The sequence below is a fragment of the Mastigoproctus giganteus genome, chromosome 2 (assembly GCF_048544385.1).
Source record: "Mastigoproctus giganteus isolate SK-2022 chromosome 2, ASM4854438v1, whole genome shotgun sequence".
Classification (NCBI taxonomy): domain Eukaryota; kingdom Metazoa; phylum Arthropoda; class Arachnida; order Uropygi; family Thelyphonidae; genus Mastigoproctus; species Mastigoproctus giganteus.
The window spans coordinates 129,816,045-129,837,550 of NC_143576.1; the positions used below are offsets into that span (position 1 = coordinate 129,816,045).

The 21,506-nt window shown below is 37.7% G+C and overlaps 1 protein-coding gene across 2 annotated transcripts in view; it reads left to right on the top strand.

Annotated features, from left to right (window-relative positions):
- Sec16 (endoplasmic reticulum export factor secretory 16) overlaps positions 1-21,506 on the top strand; it is a 592,575-nt gene that overhangs the window by 21,721 nt on the left and 549,348 nt on the right. For both annotated transcript variants that reach the window (XM_090389538.1, XM_090389539.1), the window contains exon 2: positions 18,654-18,702. In XM_090389538.1, the coding sequence (XP_090245664.1) occupies positions 18,654-18,702 (49 nt within the window). The remainder of the gene's footprint in view (positions 1-18,653; positions 18,703-21,506) is intronic.

A 21,506-nucleotide genomic window follows, 5' to 3' on the forward strand; every position in this document is an offset into this window, starting at 1 on the left:
TTTCGGCATTCGCGACATTTCTCAGGAACGTAACCCCCGCGAATAGCGGGGGTTTACTGTATTAAGTTCAGCGCCTTACTTTTCATTCTCCAGCCAATCCTAGCGATTCGAGTAATCATCCTAATAAATTTCTTCACCTTCTCAGATAGATATGTAATGTGTGAATTGGAGGTTAATGATCCATCAAGCATAATGCCCAGATATTTTAATTGCCTTGCCAATTGTAGGCTCAACCCATTCAGTCGTACAACTGGGGATCTGCTACTTGAGAAATGACCCTTGAAACCCATTGTTCTTGTTTTGGTTCCAGTCAGTTTACATAACCTACATCAGTTATTTATTTTTTATTTATTTATTTATTTTTTATTTGGTAGTTGTGGCTTCTGTGGCCATAATGCACCTCCCAAAGTTTTTGCAGTACTTTGATCCAAGCCCGAGGCTGGTTTCGAACCCGCAACCTTTGGGTTGCTAGGCAGGCACTTTACCCACCTGGCTAGTCCGGTCGGCCATCAGTTATTAAGTTCATACAGAATCTGTTGTTCTAGTTGCATCCTTGAATTTCCTTCAGTAAGTAGCACAAGGTCATTAGCATACCACAATCTCTGTATGCTTGAAGTCCTTATGCAACCAATCCTCCAAAACTAGATTCCACATTAGTGGTCCAAAAACCAATCCTGGTCATCTCTCATACAGTGAAACCAACCATCGACTTAACAGTTATCGTAAAGTAGTCCTTTACCACCCTAAAGATCTTAGTTGAGCAGCCTGCAAGTCACAACATCATAAGAATGCTTTCCCATTGAAGGGAGTCAAAATTTCCCCTCAAAATCAAAGACTGAAAATATACTTGCTGTTCAAGCCTAAAATATAGTTCCGCACTGTCTGAAGAGCATCTTCTGTTCCACTACCTCGAGTAAATCCACATTGTCTGCCAGACCAGTTTAAGTTTTTTCAATATAATCTGTCTCGCCAACATTCTTTCAAACACCGTTCCCAAACTGTGGGGGGGAGGGCAAATAGGTTGATTGCATCGTGGATCATTTTTTGGCCTAGATGGTCCCTTCAGTATCAGCTGCAATAAGGCATCTGTCCATGGTGATGGAAAGACCCTGTCACTCAGGCAGCTATTAAAGACTTCAAGAGGGATTCCCGGTATCAGTTGACGAGCCCGTTCAGCCTCTGGATCAATGTATGTTCCTCATCCAGTGCAGTGGCAGTATCCCCAGTCAGATGATCCAAAATCTCAGGCATGCTATCCCTCGACCTTGTACTTTCCTCATCAGAACTTCCAAAAGGATATGCCATATCTCCATTATATATTTTAGTCTTGCCAGTACACAGCTTATATACAATTCCCATGGGTTCTCATTACCCACTGATTTAACCAATGTTCTCCAGGTTAATTTTGATTAATGACCAATGATTAATTTTGATTTAGACATCAGATGCACATATGCACTCCGTATCCTCTGATACTCTGCTTTAAGTACATCAACTGCCTCCTCCCTATTATTGCACTGACTCCTTTGGTACCTTATGTACCTGCCTCCAAAGTTGGTTTAATTCACCATACCACCATTTAACTGGAATCCTATTACAGGCTTTTTTTTTTTTCATAGATGTGCAGGAAGCCTCAAAGAGAGAGTGCTGAAGTAATTCTACTGCATTCTCTCCAGACATCTGATTGAATGCCCCAACGCCCAGATTTCCAAGTCGGACATGAATATATTTATCAAATCTATCCTACTTTGCATATCTGATAGCAAATCACCGTAAGTGTTCCCGAGACAACTAATTTTGTCTTGTTCCTGACACAAAATACAATGGCCCAATGATTAGAGCAGACCCAGTCTGCTCTTGATCACCAACCATCCATGATACTAGCTGCACTTACATTAGATTGTGAAGTCAGTATTTGATTCTCCATTAACAGTGAAGAAAGTACTAGCTGGACCTGGTAGAATTTGTACAAGCAGTCCACAAGCCAAGAATCCATCCAATCAATGGACACAATCTTTTATAACTCTTTCAAACCACTACGCTGATCTTGCATTAGAATCCATCGCAAATATTATTGAATTACCACCGAAGCGATTTCGAACCAGTTCTATGTACCTGATATATTATGTCTGTTGAGTGATGACAATACATACAACATAAATAGAATGATGCAAGGTCTGACTCCACTCCTATGCATACCATCTGCGAAGAGCACAACAAATTTATAACAGTGATAACTACGTCCTTATTAAACACTATAATCACAGCTCATAAGTCTGGTTCATCTGCACAAAATATGTGTGCTGAAAGTGGATATCCTGCAGGCTGGCTGTTCACTGAATATGTTCCTGTATGCAGGCTATATCAATATTCTCTCTGTTGCACACTAGTCTAACTTCACCAGCTACTGACCTTGATCTTTGAGCATTAACCTGTAGTATACGTCTGTTACCATTTGATTGGGTATTGTACTGATTAAGAATTAAGTGATTATTGATATCTGCCATTAATGTTATCAAATTGCTGTGCTCTTTCTTTCACCAACTTAAGTACATTCAAGTATTCTGGACACTCTTTACTCCTTATGGAATGATTTGCTGCTCGTTTTTTTTTTTTTTTTTTGCCTTACAATTTGAGCAGATCAGTTCTCATTGATGGGTACAGAATGTGTAGGAGTGTCCTATACCTGCACAGTGACTGCAAATTGTCTCTCTGCGGTAACATGTTCTGGCTGTATTAGTATTAGTAACGGCCGCATGGTGCAAGAAAGCCTATGGCTTATGCTGCACCAGCCAAAAAAAAAAAAAAATCCGAACAAAACAATGATAAAAACAAAAAAAAAATAAATAATAATAATTAATAAATAAATAAAATAAAATATAAATAAAAAGGAAATTAAACCTATCATCCTATGCGCTTCCCTTACCTGAAAGTACTATCCAGATGACCTTTGAATTTCCCCAAACTGTCGTCCTCTACCACCCATGAAGGCAACTTATTCCAGTAATTTATAACTCGCTGGCTAAAATAAAACTTCCTGCAGTCCAATCTAAACATGTCCCCTAGTTCTAGCATCATTTATAATCTTGAAAATTTTGTCCTCATTCATTTTACTGATGCCTCTCAGAGCCTTAAACACCTCGATCAAATCTCCTCTAAGGTGTCTAGTTTCCAAACTCTGCAACCCACATATTCGAAGTCTTTCTTCATAAGGACGCCCTTTTGCCGATCTCACCAGGCGAGTTACCCTTCTTTGCACCCTTTCAAGAAGCTCGATGTCTTTCTTTAGGTGTGGTCTCCATATTTGAACACAGTATTCCAAGTGTGGTCTAACATAAGCCTTATATAATGGGATTATCACGTCCCTATCTCTACTTGCAAAAGTTCGATAGATCATCGATAGGACACCATGGGCCTTCCTTGCAACCTGTTTACAATGCTCAGAGAATTTCATGTCTGACCGTATCGTAACACCCAAGTCCCTTTCCTCCAGTACTGGGTTTAGTTGAACTCCACCAAGTGAATAAGTTTTTTTGGGATTACTGTTTCCCAGGTGTAATACCTTACACTTTGTTGGATTAAAGCACAGCTGCCATTTTTCTGACCATTCTTGAAGTCTATCTAGGTCTCTCTGAAGAAGCTCAGCTTGACAGTGATCATTAACTACTCTACCAATTTTAACATCATCTGCAAATTTAGACATCACGCCCTCTATCCCTTCATCAATGTCGTTTATGAAAATTAAAAACAACAGTGGTCCTAATACTGATCCTTAGGGAACCCCACTTCTTACATCAACCCAATCTGAGGAATAGCCATTTATCACAACCCTCTGCCTCCTGCCCTGAAGCCATCCTTCTATCCATCTAAGGATTTTCCCAGTGATTCCAACCTGTTCCAACTTATAAAGCAACCGCTCATGTGGGACTGAGTCAAAAGCTTTGCTGAAATCTAAATAAACAATGTCGAAATTATTCCCTAAATCCAGCTCGTGAGTGACCCTTTCGGAATAGCGAACCAGATTTGTTAAACATGATTTTCCCTTTACAAAACCATGCTGAGTATCCTTGAGAATTTCAATTCGATCCAAATGATCCTGAATTCCACCCTTGATCATTGCCTCCATGATTTTCCCTACTACTGAAGTCAGACTGACAGGTCGATAATTTCCAACTTCACTTTTAGAGCCACCCTTATGTATGGGAGATACATTTGCACTTTTCCAATCCAAGGGAATCTCCCCAGAGTCTAGTGATGCTCGCATAATTAGCCTCCATGGTTCAATGCACTCGCTTGCCGCTTTCCTTAAGATTATAGGGTATATTCCATCAACTCCAGGAGCCTTACTGGTCTGTAGGCTCGAAAGTTTTTTCATTAAATAATCTTGCGAAATTTCAATATCATTAATTACATATTTTTTAACTTTGCTCCCACAATTTCCCATTGCCACAAAAGGCTTTTCATTTGTAAATATCGATGCAAAATAACTGTTGAGTTCATCTGCAACGGCAGCTGGTGTATTTATTACTATCCCCTTTCCCTTACGTAAAGGTCCGATCTGGTTTGTCCTGCTCTTCTTGGCATTTATATATGTGAAGAATTCTTTATCCCCCCTCTTTGCTCTGTTTGCTAGTGATTTCTCATAAACTGCCTTTGCCTGTCGAACCTTTTCTGTGGCTCTATTACAGATCACCTTGTAGCTGTTATAGGCTTCAGTACTTTTTATTGTTCTGTAACCTTTCCATGCCACCTTTTTCTGCTCAAGTAATGTGGCAACTTCACTATTCATCCAACTTGGAACCCTTCTCGTGGAGTATTTTTTTAATGGTATATACGCATTCAAGGCATCTGTGATTAATGTTTTAAAAGCGTACCACAGTTCAATTGTATTCATTCTCAGCGCGATATCCACCCAGTTAATAGAGGCCATGTAGTACCTTAAGGCATCGTAATTTCCTTTTCTGAAATTAAAACCCATTCCTTTGCCTTTTACTTCTGCTACCTCTCTCGTCATCATCCACCGTAGTTGATTTAAAAATTTTGTTCCCCATGTCGAGTTTCCTTCCCATTTACTCCAATCAATTAGAGGCAAATTGAAATCACCCATAATAAGGCATTGACACTTGCTTGCCCATTCCATTTGCATGTAGAGGCTTTTGTCATAATCTTCACAATCACCTGGTCTGTAGATTACTCCTACTCGCATTATACCTTTGTTTCCAACTATCTCACACCATACAGACTATACTAGCATGTGAAATGTCTGAATCCGGGAAAGCTATCGTCGCACTCAGGCTGCTTCTGATAAGAAGCATTACCCCACCACCCCTTCTATCTATTCTATCCTTCCTAAATACATTATACAAGCCGTACTGAAACTCATCATCCCCAATTTCCGGGTGGCACCACGTCTCTGTAAGCCCTATTATGTCCACGTTACTTGTTTTAACCAGCAGTTCGAATTCGCTCATTTTATTGACGACACTTCTAACGTTACTGTATAAACAATTAAGATTTACTGTTCTTGTATATTTAACAACCCTAACACAACCCTTGAAGTTTTTTAGTCCCTCTTCCCTGATATTAGCTACCCGCTCACGTGAAACGTCTTTGCCCCCAGAACATCTAAATAATATGTCCAGTTGGGGTAACAGATAAGAACTCTTAAGGTATGTGCAAGAGTTACATTGACCAATATTATCAGATAAACGCGTGTCAGTATTACCCACATCCCCCCTAACTAGCAGTTTCCCTGAACCTTTAGTGTATCCTCAATAATACTGGCAAAAGCTTTTGCACCACCTTTGTTTAAGTGTATCCCGTCTCTACAAAACAAATTCCTTCTACCTACAAGTGTGGGCCATGCTGATAGAAATTTACCCCCTAAAGCCTTGCAGATTCCTTCAAGTCTTGAGTTAATCCACAAGGCTCTTAACATATAATCCCTCCTATCGTGTCTGGGCAGAATTGCAGACACATAGACATTATGGCCCAGCTCGCGACATTTCCTCAGCATGGTCCTGTATTTTTCCAACAAATTGTCAGATCGTGTACGTTTAATATCGTTTGTCCCCACATGAATAATAATATTTTCTTTACCCCCTTTAAAATCTGACAATCTGTTGGTGAAATTATCAATAGTTGCTCCCGGCAGACATACCCTGGTTCTGCTCCACCTATCTTTATTACAAAAAATATTCCCCGTTTCCCTGACAATGGAGTCTCCTAATAAAACAATGTCCTTTTTAACCAGAGTAGTTTGCACTTGGTTTTTCTGTTTTGAGGCTCGAATCGGGTGTGCATCACTTGGTAGATTGCTGGAGTTTTGAGTCCCTGACGAGCTCCCAGATGCATTATTTTCGAGGGCAAGCACTCGTTTTTTCAGGGACTCAAATTGTTCCATCAGTGCACCAAATTGTAATTTAAGATCGGTGCACTCCTTACATCGATCACAAAGAAAAGAATCCCCAGGTGAGGTAGGATTAGTCACCAGGTCGACCCTGGAAAACATACCACAGGTTCCACAACGGATTAAATCATGACTCACCCGTAAATCGCCATCTGCTATTTCCGTGTGAGTCACGATACCCTGTGACGTGTTTAAGGCAGATCTCGTAACTACCATTATAAAATTAAATAAATATCAATGGAAGTAACTTTAAAAAATTATATCTATAATATTATTAAAATCAAACAGTTACAGGAAAACCTATAACAAAATAATCCAACAATATCTAAATAAATCAAATATTTAAAAGCACTATCCAAAAGTAAACCACTTAACTGAGGAGCCCTGTCTAAGCGCGTCCGCTCACCTCGAATGCTCAACGTACGAGGACCAAACCCCTGACAATTACAACACAAGTTCAATGACTAAGTCAATGAACTTGTATGACATGAAGCCGATGAAAATCCTACCTGATAGTCAGAGCCAGTGCAAGGGTTTCGTGTGCCGTGGGCAAGACTTAAAATTTGCACCCTAGTTGTATTCTGTACCATCCATCCGCCTAGCTATTCATCACCCTGCCTACCAACAAGCTTACCTAATTCCCACCCATTCATCTATAATATTTATCTCCTTCCTGTATATTAGTTTTCATTAACAGTTCACTTTTCACCAGTATTTCAGTTTAGATGTTCATTATGAATCTTGATAATATAGTTGAGTTTTCGGCATCAGACTTTTGGCGTGGAGGTTTTTACTTTTGCACTATTTTGTAGTTGCTACGTGAAAAATGGAGAAGCCATTTGATTTAAAATATTATCCCTTCTTCCCTACCTTTTTTGTTAATATTTTAAGAAGCTTTTAATTAAATATCAAAGTGATGTGCCGACCAAGTGACCCCGAATGTCATAAAACCATAAAGAGGATTATGTTATAAATAAATTTTTTTTTAAAAAAATATATTCTTAATATTTGATAAAATATTTAGATCAATGGTTTCAACCGGGGTGCCGCAACAACATTCCAGGGGTGCCATGTAATTTGGGTTTAAGTTACTTAAACTTATTTTTTTAAAAATTTCTTTATTTCATTATAAAAAGGTGTACAGTATCTTTTTAATTTTGTGGTGATCTATAATTGATGTTTACTGAGTACCTCTATATAAAGAATAAAATTATATACTGTGTGTATATATATATATATATATATATATGTATATATATAAAATTTGTATTATGAAATGCAATTTTTATAATTATATTATTGTAATAGCTATCATATAACACACACACATATATATATATATAGGCGCCTCTGTAGCCAGGTGGGAAGGAGCAGTAGTGCGTAGCACACGCTTCTTGATTAGACCGGGGTTCGAACCCGTCACCACCAAATACGGAGGATGCAGAAAGGTCAGGGAATGAGCACCGCATATCTCGGAGCAATATGGCCTTAGTTGCTAATGCTCCTAAAAACCAAAAAATAACAAACAATAACAATATATATATATATATATATATATATATATATATATATATATATATATATATATATATATACACGCACAGAGAGAGAATCGGATCTAACAGGCAGAAAACTGAGTAGGGGTGCTGCAAAACAAAAAAAATTACTTAGTGGTGCCGTTATTAAAAAAAAGTTGAAAACCACTGATCTAGATAATGTTATTTCTTTATTTAGAAATAATTATTAAATTATTTAATTGAAATAATTATTTTTTTAACTACTAAAAAAAAATTACATTTTGTTGGAATGTACCCCTAGGACCTTTGCATCCTAGGTGACCGCCTGGGTTCACCTAATTGACGGGCCGGCTCTGCCTGCAGTAAAAAATGACTCCTAATATGCCTTGACACCTGGAGGAACCAATTACTGAAAAAAGTTGAAAATTTGAGTTAGCTGAATTTTTAATAGAAATTTTTCTTGTGGAAGCTGAGGAGGATGTAAATGTTCTAGGTTATAGCTGGAATGATGGCATATCTACTTTTGGTGTGAACAAAGTTGACTTTGTTCATTTTTTGGTTTTCATAAATGTTGATTATGATATTGAAGTTGGTGGACTATGTTTAACTGATGCAGAGATGGTTTCTGACATATAAACAAGAAGAATAAGAGGATGAAATAGAAGATGATGAATAAGAAGGAATTGATGTGCTTGCCTTTAATTATTGAAATTAATGTGCTTGCAATTAATGTGGGAGATGTGAAGGCAGTAGATATGCTATGAAGATTATTAGTCTTCAGCAGCAACTTAATCATTCTTTGCAATAAATCATATTGTGAATATAAATCAGTTTATAATGGGAATTGAAGAAAATGCACTAATTCTTTTTATGAATATAATTTTGTTGTTAAAAGAAAATTTTACTTTTTGAAGGTTAAAACAATTTATCAATACAGTTGTGCCCCCTTATCCGCTGATTCAGTTTCCTGCGGTTAACCACGGAAAAAAAATGAAAAAACTTAACATGTACTACTTGCGTCCAATATGATTCTTCCCTTTATTTTTTACGATGTCGATTTTAAATTGAATAGCTTTCCTTTATTTTTTACAATGTCGCATATGGTTTGGTCACCAACATTATGGTTCTTTAGAGATTTAACGGATGCACCATTTTCAAACTTTTGAATAATTTCAAGTTTTTGTTTAATTTGAAAGTACCACTCTTGCATTTTCCCATCATTTTCGTGATTTCTAAACAAAAAATAAATAGTTACTATATAAAAAAAAAAAATTCCGACATCCCTGACAAAAAATAATGCAACAAAATTTGTCCTTTTGAGGTGCGACGGAACACAACAATCGATGCAACACACTAAATCAAACTAAACATTTGGCCTCTTTTTTTTTTTTTTTTTTTGTTTTGAGCGGTAGGTGTGGAGATAGCAGGGGTTGCAAGATAATAGGTATACTAATCTCCCAATGACAACTTATAATGCTGGTTCTTGTTGCTGCTTTACGACTTGCAAAATAAATGTTTATGCCTATTCTAATTATTACTTGAATTTTATGATTTTTTTTTTTTTTTTTAAATTTGGAGTCTTGAAGTGTTCCAGTTAATCCGTTTCCCAGTTAATCCAATCCCGGTGAATTGAGAGTCTGCACTACATTATTATTACCCTATTTAATGTCAGTAATGTCTTACTGTGTGTTTAATTTATCAATTAAACTTTATTATACGTATGTTTTTTTTTTTTTTTTTTTTTTTGAGTGGTAGGTGTGGAGACAGCAGGGGTTGCAAGATAATGGGTACAAGAAAATCATGTTATATATGGGGTCATCAGGTGTATGCTTATATCTGCGGTTTCAGCCATCCACAGTATGTCTTGGAACATATCCCCGCAGATACGGGATTCTTACTGTATATCAAATTTTTGCAGTTTTGTTTATATATAAGGGTCAGCCCATAAGTCATGCTGCTTGGGTGAAAAAATTTTTTTGTAATTGAGTCAGTATCATGAAGTTTTATACATCCCTAGCATAGACATGCTAAAATAAGTTTTTGTTTATTACAGATATGAATTTAGAAATAGTCAAACTGGTGTCAGTCATTGGTGATAGTTCTTTTTTGAGTTGTGAGAAAATTCGGTTAAATTCATGAAAAATTGAAAGTTTACCAACAAGACACTTTTGATATTAGCAATGTTCATAGATAGCTTTGCATGTTTTAAATGAGTCACTGACATTAGTGACCAGCCAAGGAGTAGAAGACCAATGTGTGTGTGTGTGTGTGTGTGTGTGTGTGTTTTGAAGAACACACTAAGATTTTGGATGAAATTATTTAAAATGATAGGACAATAACCACATACACAGTGACATAAGCACTAGTGCATTCAAAGAGAAGTGTGTTAGCTGTTCTAGAGACATTATATTATAGGAAAAGAGCATTAGTAAAAGCACATGATGCAAGAAAACAAGCTTATATAGCATCAGCCAAAAAAGAAAAAAAAAAAAACCTTCTCATTTCATGCATCCACTCACTCCAAATGTTTGTCTAGTAGTTCTGCCTTGAATCTATTTAAGCTATCAACATCTACAACAACAGATGGAAGTTTGTTCATCAATCAACCCTGGCTAAAAGCAAATTTCCACACATCTATCCTATAACTGTCTTTCCTCAATTTGAATTTATGCCCTCTCAGGCGATTATTCTGAGCAAGAGGACGAATCCCATCAGCATTGAGCACGTTCAAACCATTTAAGGCTTTATACACATCAATCAGATCACCTCTCAGGTGCCTAGTCTCCAGCTATAATTTGCAAAACATAAGCCTTTCTTTGTAAGAGCAACCCTTTGTTCCATTCACTAATCTTGTTGTCCTTCTCTATACTCGTTAGAGCAGCTCTAAGTTATGGCAATAGGGAAGGTTGTTTAATTCTCTCCTTTTGCCACCTGATTAGAACAGAGAAATTAACCGCTCTGGTGATTGGAAAAATCATTGGAGCCACATTATTTTTTTTTATGATGGAAAACCTCTTTGCAATGTGTTGCAAAACATAGGCTCAGATAACTGATTTTCTTAATTTTTGAAACAATTCAATTCAAGTGCTGAAGTAAGAACACATCAGGCAGATAAGAAAAAAATTAAAAGGAAGGAAATAATTTTTATTGATACTTACACTTCAGGCCTAGGACTAAGGAATTGTTTAGAACTTACGAATAATATATTGTAATGTCTTACAGAATTTCAGGATGATTTATAGTGTAGAGTATGAGAATGCTCTTGGAATCTCATACTTAAAATGAGTATGAGATTCCAAGTGTTTTAACATATCTTAACATATCTTAAAATGAGGCCTCCAGACCTATATACGGTACTCAAGGTGTGGCTTGACCATTGCCTTATGCAAGGGGATTATCACCTCCTTATCCCTGCTAGAAAAATTCCTGTATATCATTGACAAGACATGAGCTACTCTTGCAGACCATCTGCACTGCTTAGAAAATTTCATATCTGCCTGCCCAATTACCCCAGGTCCTTTTCATTCTCTACCACTGTCTGTGTAATACCACAGAGTTGATATGTTACTCTGGGGTTACTGCTTCCCATATGCAGTACTTTACATTTGTCAATGTTAAACTTCAGTTGCCACCTCTCAGCCCATCTGCTCAACGTTTCTAGATCCTGTTGCAGCAGCGTACTGTTACTAGTATCATTAACAACCCTGCCGACCTTCATATCGTCTGCAAACTTGGACATTAAGCCTGATATACCATAATCAATATCATTAATAATTACAGAAAACTATGGACCCAACACCGAACCCTGGGGAACTCCAATAATAACATTAGGCCACAAAGAGCAGTGTCCATTGATTACCACTCTGTCTTCTCCTACTCAACCATCCCTTTATCCATGGCAGCATTTTGCCTCCAATGCCATCATCATCAGCCATTTTCAATCCACTGCAGGATGAAGGACTCTCCAGCAACTTTCCAGTTCCTTCTGTTTTGAGCACTGGACATCCATTTACTACCCACAAACTCATGAATTTCATCTATCCATCTCCACCTTTGTCTTCCAGGTTTTCTTCTAGCTCCTCTTGGATACCATTCTGTTATTTTCTTAGTCCATCTGTCATCATGTCTTCGAGCTATGTGTCCTGCCCAAGACCATTTTAGTTCTTTAGTTTTGATAAGAATGTCCTTTACTTGAGTTTGTTGCCTAATCCATGGGTTTCTCTTCTTATCTAACAGTCTGATTCCCAATATGATTCGTTCTATTCTTCGCTGTGTAGTTCTCAGCTTCTCTTCCATTCTTTTGGTGAGTGCCCAAGTTTCACTTCCATAAGTCATGATGGGGAGTAAACATTGGTTCATTATTTTACGTTTCAGACAAACTGGGATATTGCTCTTCATTATGTGACTATATTTCCTGAATGCTATCCATCCAACATTTATTCTTCTCTTGACTTCCAGCCATTTATCATTATTACAGCTAATAACTTGTCCCAGATAAGTATATGACTCCACCTTTTCAATTACTGCTCCTTCAATCATTATTTCTCTTTCTGTGGCATACTTGTTCATCATTACTTTTGTTTTAGCCATATTCATCTTTAGTCCAAAATCCTTACTAGCTGTGCATAACTGATTAAGATTTTCCTCTAATTCTTTGGGATCATGGCTTATGACCACAATGTCGTCTGCAAATCGTAAATGGTTTAGGTACTCTCCGTTCACATTGACTCCTTTCTGCGACCAGTCTAATCTTCTGAAAGCTTCCTCAAGGGCAGCAGTAAACAGCTTCGGAGATATTGTGTCTCCTTGTCGAACTCCTTTCTCAATTTTAAATTTCCTACTGTCTTTGTCTAGTCTAATAAAGGAGGTAGCACTCTCGTATGTTTTCTTCAAAATCATAATATATGGGGTATCAATGCCTTGTCTTTCCAGTGCCCAAAACATTGCCTTATGCTGTATGGAGTCAAATGCCTTTTCATAATCCACAAATGCCAGGCATAATGGTGTTTTATATTCATTTGCTTTCTCCATTAGCTGTGATATTACGTGAAGGTGATCCATAGTTGAGAATCCTGTCCTAAAGCCAGCTTGCTCTTTCGGTTGATTCTCATCAAGTATTCTTTCTAATCTGTTAGTAATGACCCTTGTGAACAACTTGTAGATGTGGGATAACAAGCTAATTGGTCTATAATTTATAATTTCTGATTTATCTCCTTTCTTATGCAGCAAAACTATTATTGCATTATTCCACTGCTTAGGCGTCACACCTTTTCTAATGCACCTTGTGAAGAGCCTTGCCAGTTTTTGTGTTATGTCTCTTCCTCCCAATTTTAACAACTCTACAGTAACTTCATCTTCCCCCGGGGCTTTCTGATTCTTCATTTTCTTCAATGCATGTTCTACCTCATCAGGAAGAATATTGGGTATGTCGTATGTGTTGTTACTTTGCAATCCATCTTCCCCACTGCTGGCATCATTCCCCTGCTCCTTGTATAATTCTCTATAGTAGTCTTCTGCTATTTGAATTATGTCTTCTCTGCTGTTTATAAGTACACCATCGCTATTCTTCAGTTTCAGTATCATTTGTCTTGCTGTATTGCTGCCCATGGCTGCTGATTTAAATCCTTTGTTTTCCCTTAATGCTTGTTCTACTTTTCTTGTGTTAAATCTTCTTATGTCCTCTCTGAGTCTCTTTCTAATGGCTTTGCATAACTCAGTATACTCAATTTTCTCCCTGTCAGTGTTTTTCTTGCTTTTCATTTGTCGTCTTCGGTTCATCATGACAAGTGTTTCTTGACTAATTTTTTCTTCTTTGGATTTCTTTTTCCCTATAGGTTTCTTGGGCTTTATCACTTTCAAAAAGTTGTAATATTCCTCGTCGATATCTTGGTCCTCAGCAGTCTGCAGAAGCTCATACTTGTTCTTAAGTTCCAGTACATACTGCTTTTTCTCCTCTTCTGTTATCCCAAAGACCTTTGTATTATTTACTCAAGTCAGTTTTTTCCTTTCCTTTCCTACATCTATATCAAGTGTACATCTTTACCATTCTGTGATCACTTCCAACATTTACCTTATTCAGGACGGTAACATCATTCACAATATATCTTCTGTTAGTGAGGATGAAGTCGATTTCATTAGTTGTTAATCCATTTGGACTCTTCCATGTCCACTTTCTGTTCACCCTTTTCTTGAAAAAAGTGTTCATTACTGACAGTCCTTGAGATTCTGCAAATTCCACAAGTCTTTCACCTCTTTCATTTCTTTCACCAATTCCAAAATTTCCTATAGTTCCCCTTTCTGCGCTGTTTTGTCTTTTTCCAACCTTAGCATTGAAGTCCCCTATAATAATAGTGTAGTGGGTTTTCTGCTCATCTAGAAGACTCAATTTCGGTGTACATTTCTTCAACCTCTTCATCATCATGGCTCGATGTTGGTGCATAAATCATTATAATCTTTAGCTTGTATCTCTTAGAAATCTTGAGTATTAGTCTTGACACTCTTGGTGATGTACTTTTGAATTCCAAAATGTTGTTTTTAAAATCTTTATGGACCAGAAACCCAACTCCACCTTCACTCCTCTCACTGTTTCCATTGGTGTACAGCAGATTTCCACTTGATAAACTTATAAGTGATTCATTTCTTCTTCTTGTTTCAGCCAAACCGATGATATTCCAATTCACATTTTCTAATTCCTTTTCCAGCTCTAATATCCTGTCTTCACCGATGAGTGTTCTTACGTCGTAAGAACGTCCAATGCCACACTGCTCCAATTTGTTGTTGTTATTTGGTTTTTAGGAGCATTAGCAACTAAGGCCATATTGCTCTGGGGATATGCGGTGGTCATTCCCTGACTTTTCCACATCCTCCGTATTTAGTGGTCACGGGCTCGAACTCCGGTCTAATTAAGAAACGTGTGCTATGCACTGTTGCTCCTGCCCACCTGGCTATGGAGGTGCCGCTCCAATTTGTGTAGCAGTCTTTCATGTGCAACAGTATCAAAAGCCTTTTTAAAGTCCAAATATATGATATCAAAATTATTACCTGCATTCAGTTCCTTTGTGACCACATCATAGTATCCAATCAGATTGGTCAGACAAGACTTCCCCTTAACAAACCCATGCTGTGTCCGAGCTATAATTGAAGTCTTGTCTAGATGATCCTGCAGTTCTTCTTTAACTAGTGCCTTCATTAATTTCCCTGGAACAGAAGTTAAACTAACAGGTCTATAATTACTTGTGTCGCCCTTTGATCCTCCTTTGTGAATTGGGGTCACATTTGCACATCTCCAGTCCATGGGTGCTTCCCCTGAGTCCAAGGAAGCTCTCATAATTATGGCTAAGGGTTTGCTTACTTCCTTTGCTGCCTCCTTTAATATAACTGGATAGATCCCATCCACCCCAGGTGCCTTTCTCATGTTTATCTTCGAGGAACAATATGGCCTTAGTTGCTAATGCTCCTAAAAACCAAATAACATGTTTATCTTCAACAATTTCTCCTCCACTTTGCTCTCAATACAAGGGATGTTATAAAGTTTTTGGCCCTAGTATGAAGGGTTTGTTTGAGGAGTCTGGTAACGCGTTTCTTTTCAGCATAGTCCCCTTTGGAGTCTATACTTTTGCCACCAATGCTGCAGTGTGTTGATTCCATCTGGAAAGAAAGTTTTTTTCTCTTAGGCTTCCAGCAATGCATCCATTGCAGCAGTGACATCACTGTTGGTGGGAAAATGGATGCCAACTAGGTATTTTTTCAAATTACAAAATAGATGAAAGTCCACTGTTGCTAAATCTGGTGAATAGGGGGGATGGTCCAAGATTTCAAAGCTGTGCTCATGCAGTGCAGCATTGACAGACTTGTGAGCAGGTACTTGGTCCCACTGGAACAAGACTCCTTTGCTGAGTTTTCTGTGGTGTTCTTTGTTTTCATGCAGTTGCTTCACAAGGTCAGTATAACATTGTCTGTGATTGTCTGGCCTTTCTGAAAGTGATTTACTAGCAACACTATCAGCATCTCAAAAATCTGATGCTGTCACCTTGCCGATAGAAGGAATTGACTTGGCTTTCTTTGGAGGGGATTATACGAGTTGTGTTTTCATTCTCTGGACTGCTCCTTTGTCTCTAGCTCAAAGTGATGGATCCATATCTCATTCATGGTCAAGCAGATCCAGCAAGGAAATTTGCTGGATCTGCATGAAATTATACAATGCAGATGTTCGCCTCACTTGACAATTCTTGTGTATTTTTGATATGCTGTCAACTTTGCAAACCATCATGTTGATACCTTTTTCATAGCGAAAACCTCTGTTATTATGCAGTACACACATTCAGCTGAGATGCCCAAGACATTGGGCATCTCAGTACAGTTAACAGTTCAGTACAATGTACTGAACTGTTAATTGTCAATCACTCATCACCAGATCTTTCTGCTTCCCACTTCTTAACCATGAAATAGAAAGGAGCATCCTCCCCAATATTGTAATCATATCCTCATGGATTGCTTTTGACCATTGCCAAAAACATTTCATATCCTCATGAATTGCCTTTAGTGTTAGACCTTTTCTTTCCAAATAGTGGATGACTGCACTGTGACTGATTTTGTTCATCTTTCCTCATTCACACAACTTTGTTGACTTCAGGACCTTAATTTTAAAAGGTGTTATTGAATTTGCATGAAACTTGCTTGGGTAACCATTTGTAGCATATCGTTCATTTGAAAAGTTCATGGCCTGAACATGAAAGGATAAGTGGTACTGTGTTACAAATTTCTGTACATAATATGTAACACTTCAAATGGTAACCAATCAAGTTTCATGCAAATTCAATAATGCCTTTTTTTAATTTAGGTCTTGAAATCAACAAATCCTTCAGGTAGGATCTGCCAAGACCTGTTGCAGGAGTGCAATTACTGTCAATTTTTTTTTCAAGGTCTGAGATTGCTGACGAGCCCTGGCTCAACCTTTTATTCTAAATACCAGTCTGTGGAGTGGACACATCTCCAGTGGAACAAAAAACCTTGAATTTTTTTTTTTTTTTTTTTTTTTTTTAGAGAAATGTGAGAATGTAATAAGGTAAGCTATTGTTGGCAAACACTTGATAAGCTATAAAAAAAAAAAAAAGGGAAGGCTCTAACATGACACCAATCATGTTACACATGATAATGCCAAGCCAAATGCTACTCATATGAATCAGATTAAAATTGCAGACCTAGGGTGGAGAGTTTGCCAAATCTTGCATATAGCCTGGCTGTTTTTTTCTCCTATTTGGACATATGAAGAGAGATCTTTGTGGGAAACATTTTTGAGTGATGAGGAACTGAAAAAGGACAGTCACAGGCTGGCTTCAACAGCAGAGTCCACCCTTTTTACGACAGTGCATACGTGAGTTGGAAAGAATGATGGAAAAAATGTATTGATGAACAAGGTTGTATACAAATGTATACAAGCTTCCCACAGTTTTTTTTAAATAAATGATGTAAATTTCAATGTTGTATCTGTTGTCTTACTTTTATGTTCAAAGAAGGCATTACTTGTGGACTGACCCTTGTAGTAACTTATTTTTAATAGTAAAAGCAGTGTTTCAATAAGTTGAATTTTTGGTAACCTATAGTGCTTCCCCCCCCCCCCTTACAGTACAGTAGACTTCCAGTAGCTCAACTTTGAGTTATTGGGAGTCGCCTGTGTATGTATACTCTCTGACATTGAAATTGCAGCACCCAGAAGTGTATGCAAATCAGCAGGTGGATGAATTGTGCTGAAATATATAAATGATTAAAATAAGAGACAAATCGGACTGAATCGTAGCTGGCTGTCCACATGGTGTAACAGGAAACGTGATTCATTAGACCAGACAACCTTCTTCCAATCACTCACGGTCCAGTTTCAGTGCTTGCATGCCCATTGTAGACTCTATTGCCAGTGAATCGTGGTTAGCATGGGAACTCAGAGCGGCCTGCGGTTATGCAGCCTCATTTTCAGCAGGGTTCGATGTATTGTGTGTTGTGACACATTACTCCTGTCACCAGCATTCCAATTACTGGCAAGTTGCGGCACAGTCTCCCTTCTGTTGCCTTGTACCATCTGGGTGAGCCTTCGCTCACCTCGAACATTGATGAGCCGTGGTCGTCCAACACCTTGCTGGTGGTTCATGGGTTCCCCCCTCCTCGGACCACTTTTGGTAAGTACTAACCACGGCTGACCTTGAGCACCTCACCAGCTGTGCTGTTTCAGATATGCTCTGACCCAGTCGTCTGGCTATTACAATTTGGCCTTCGTCAAACTCGCTTAAGTCTGCTGCCTTTCCCATCTGAAGAACAAGAACCATGTCCCGACTCGCGCACGTGCTGTAGTACACCTGTAGTTGTTTCGATTTGCATAACGACTTCACTGGTCATCATGTTTTGGCTCTTTGGTGTATATGCAATATTTGATTATCTAATCATCCTAAAGTCCCACAAGAGCGAGATTAATGAAAGTTTATCATACTGTTGTTTTAAAAATAATTGAAATGAAAGTAAAAACCAGCTTAGCCAATCAAATACCATATATTGCAGCAGTTAACCTCCTGTTTGCAACTGTCCAAAGGGTAAAGCGCAGTCTACGAATGATTTCATTATGTGCTTTTGTGTTAATTTAATTTATTTTTACTTTTTTAATTGAGTACTAATCTTTAAAAATCTTCACACGATTGATGACTAATTTTTAATAGAAATAAAATTATTTGATTTATTTGTAGAAAGAAAAGATGAGTCAACAGTTGATTGAAACAGAAGAGTATCCAAAAGGTATGTATACTTAGCATGTTTCATGTTATTGTTTTAAGTGCTATGATGGAACCTAACTTAAATTTAGGAATATAGATTACACATTTTAGCTTAAATTTTCTTTTAGAATTTAGTAATTGTTATTATAATGATGAAAGTTTTTTTCAATATGAAATCTGACTTCCCCTTTCCCTCTCAGAGTAGTGCAGAATGAACTATTCTAGCATAATAAAAGATGAGTTGAGCATTTATGACAGTATTCATCAGTGGCTCAGCCTTTTATGGCAGCTTAGTCAGCATTAGGTACATTGGTGTCTGCCACTTGTTTGGATAGGTCTACTCATTGCTGTTTCACGACAGAAGAATTTCTATATTGCCTTCTGTTGAGGGCTGCAGCTAGCCAATTTTTAGGTGGAAGGAGAGCGTTTTTTTTTTTTTTTTTTTTAATACCCAAAAGTTATTCTGGATTTTTCAGCCCACAACATACAAATTGGCCTGCAAACATACACTTCTGGAGAAAAAAAAAAATACTAATATGGATATGAGCAACATGCTCTTGATGCCATTAAGATAATAATTTGAATTTTTGAAAGTATTTGCTATGTTCTGTTATGTGCAGCATTATGAACTGGTGATTATATCAGAACTTGGGAAAACAGCATAATTTGTTAAAAGATGAATGATTGTTGGTGCTAAGTAGCCCCCCCCCCCACAAAAAAACATGTATAATAAGTTATTCTTATAGTTATCGTGAAGGTATTGATTGTAAATTTTATTGTAAATATAACCGTACGATGTCACTTGTAAATATAGTTAATACTGTGCAATGTGAGGAAGTGTAATGACATGTTTACATGTTACATCTTCAATTTTAGAATGTGCATTATCCATCATATATCCTGATGTGAGCATTATCTATTATCCATGTGCATTATCTAATTATCTATTCTCATGTGAGCCCCTGGCCGTTGGCCGTGATGGGACAATTGCAACTTTACTTAAATCTATATATGTACATTGTATTAATTTAGTTGCAATAAAGATTTTCTCTCTCTCTCTCTCTCTCTCTCTCTAAACTAAGGGTAAAACAATTTGCCCAAGAAATATGTAAAATATGGTAGGGTGTAACATTTAATGTGTTAGTAGGCCACTGACAATGTCAAAATTGCCTCATTTAAAATGCCCAGAAATCCAGACTCTTTCTGCAGTATACAGTGCATTGTTACTTTCTGCTGTTGGGTTTTATCATCAGACATCCTTATTGACATTGTCAGCTAATACTGTGTTATCAGTAACTGCAGCTTGTACCATATGGTCCTGAAATATCAGTTCATCCAGATCTGAATGTGATCTCCTCTCTTCTTGCACTTTCAAGGTTTACTGCAGGATTTGGTCTTAAGTGCCACTCTTTTTTATTATGAGTAATTATAATGTAAGATTCCATGAACTATTTTTACTATGCTATATGCAGATGACTTCAGCATATATTCTGTCATTCACAAAATATGAGTATGATTGAGCAGCAACATCAAGCTGCTATTAACAGCATTACAATTTGGGCTGAAAAAAAAAAAATGATTTTGTGTATCCAACTCAAAAAATAGTTGATGTTCATTTCCATAGAAAGCAAATTAAATATCCATTCTGACCTGATTCTAAAATTGGGAAATTGTTCTGATGCTTGTTGTACCCAACAAATAGCTGCCAACTCTTCAGATTTACAATGGAGAATTTCTTTTTTTTTTTACTTTATTTGACCTCTCTCTCTCTCTCTCTCTCTCTCTCTCTCTCTCTCTCTCTCTCTCTCTCTCACTCTCACTGTTGTGGTATAGTTCAATGCTTCCCAAACTTTTTCCTTCATTACCCAAAACCACTTATCAGAAAGTCCTTTTTACCCAATGTAGGTTAAAACACTAACTGCACAGAAAACATATGACAAGTGAAGAGATTGGTAAAAAATAAGAAGCAAACAATATGCTTGATGCAATGTCTTTATTTTTAACATCTTTAAACATTTTAGCAGCCACACAAAATTTGGTAATTATTCACCATGAATATTTCATCACCCAGGTCCCAGCTAATGAGTACAAAGGGTACTAGGAAAGTTTTGCAATATGACGCAACAATGAATCACAGGAAGCTGCTTGTTGCTGCATGTTGAGACATGTTCATACGTGCATAGTAGCCGCTGCGCCAAGTCGATGGGCTCAGTTATTCATTAGTAGTGAGAGTGTAAAGTGCTTGCGATGGCATCGTGGTCACGAAATGAGATAAGGACAATTTTGCAGTATAATTTCGTGCGTGGTTTAACCATAGACCAGTGCTTAGAAGAAATGACTCTTGCACTAGATGATGATTGTCCACATCGTACAACGATATTCAGGTGGTATAGAGAATTCCAAAGGGGAAATTTCACTCTGGAGGATTCTGAGAGGCTGGGAAGGCCACGAACGTCAGTTATGGAGGAAAACGTTACTGCTGTGAGGAAAATGCTTGACGAAAACAGGCGAGTGACCTACCAACAGATAGAGGATACTTTGGGCCTAAATGCACCAGCAATTCGTTCGATTCTGCAAGATCATTTGCACGTCAAGAAACTTGTTCTCTCTGGGTGCTGCATCAACTGACTGAAGAGCAGATGACACGACGTGTGACTTGGTGCCGGGAGATGTTAAAAAAGTTTGATAAGGGACAATCTCGGTATGTGAACAACATCGTGACAGGTGACGAGACTTCGCTGTACTATTACGATCTGCCGACCAAGGCTCAAAACAAAGTTTCGGTCTTTGATGATGACGACACACCCGTAATTGTCAGAAAATCCC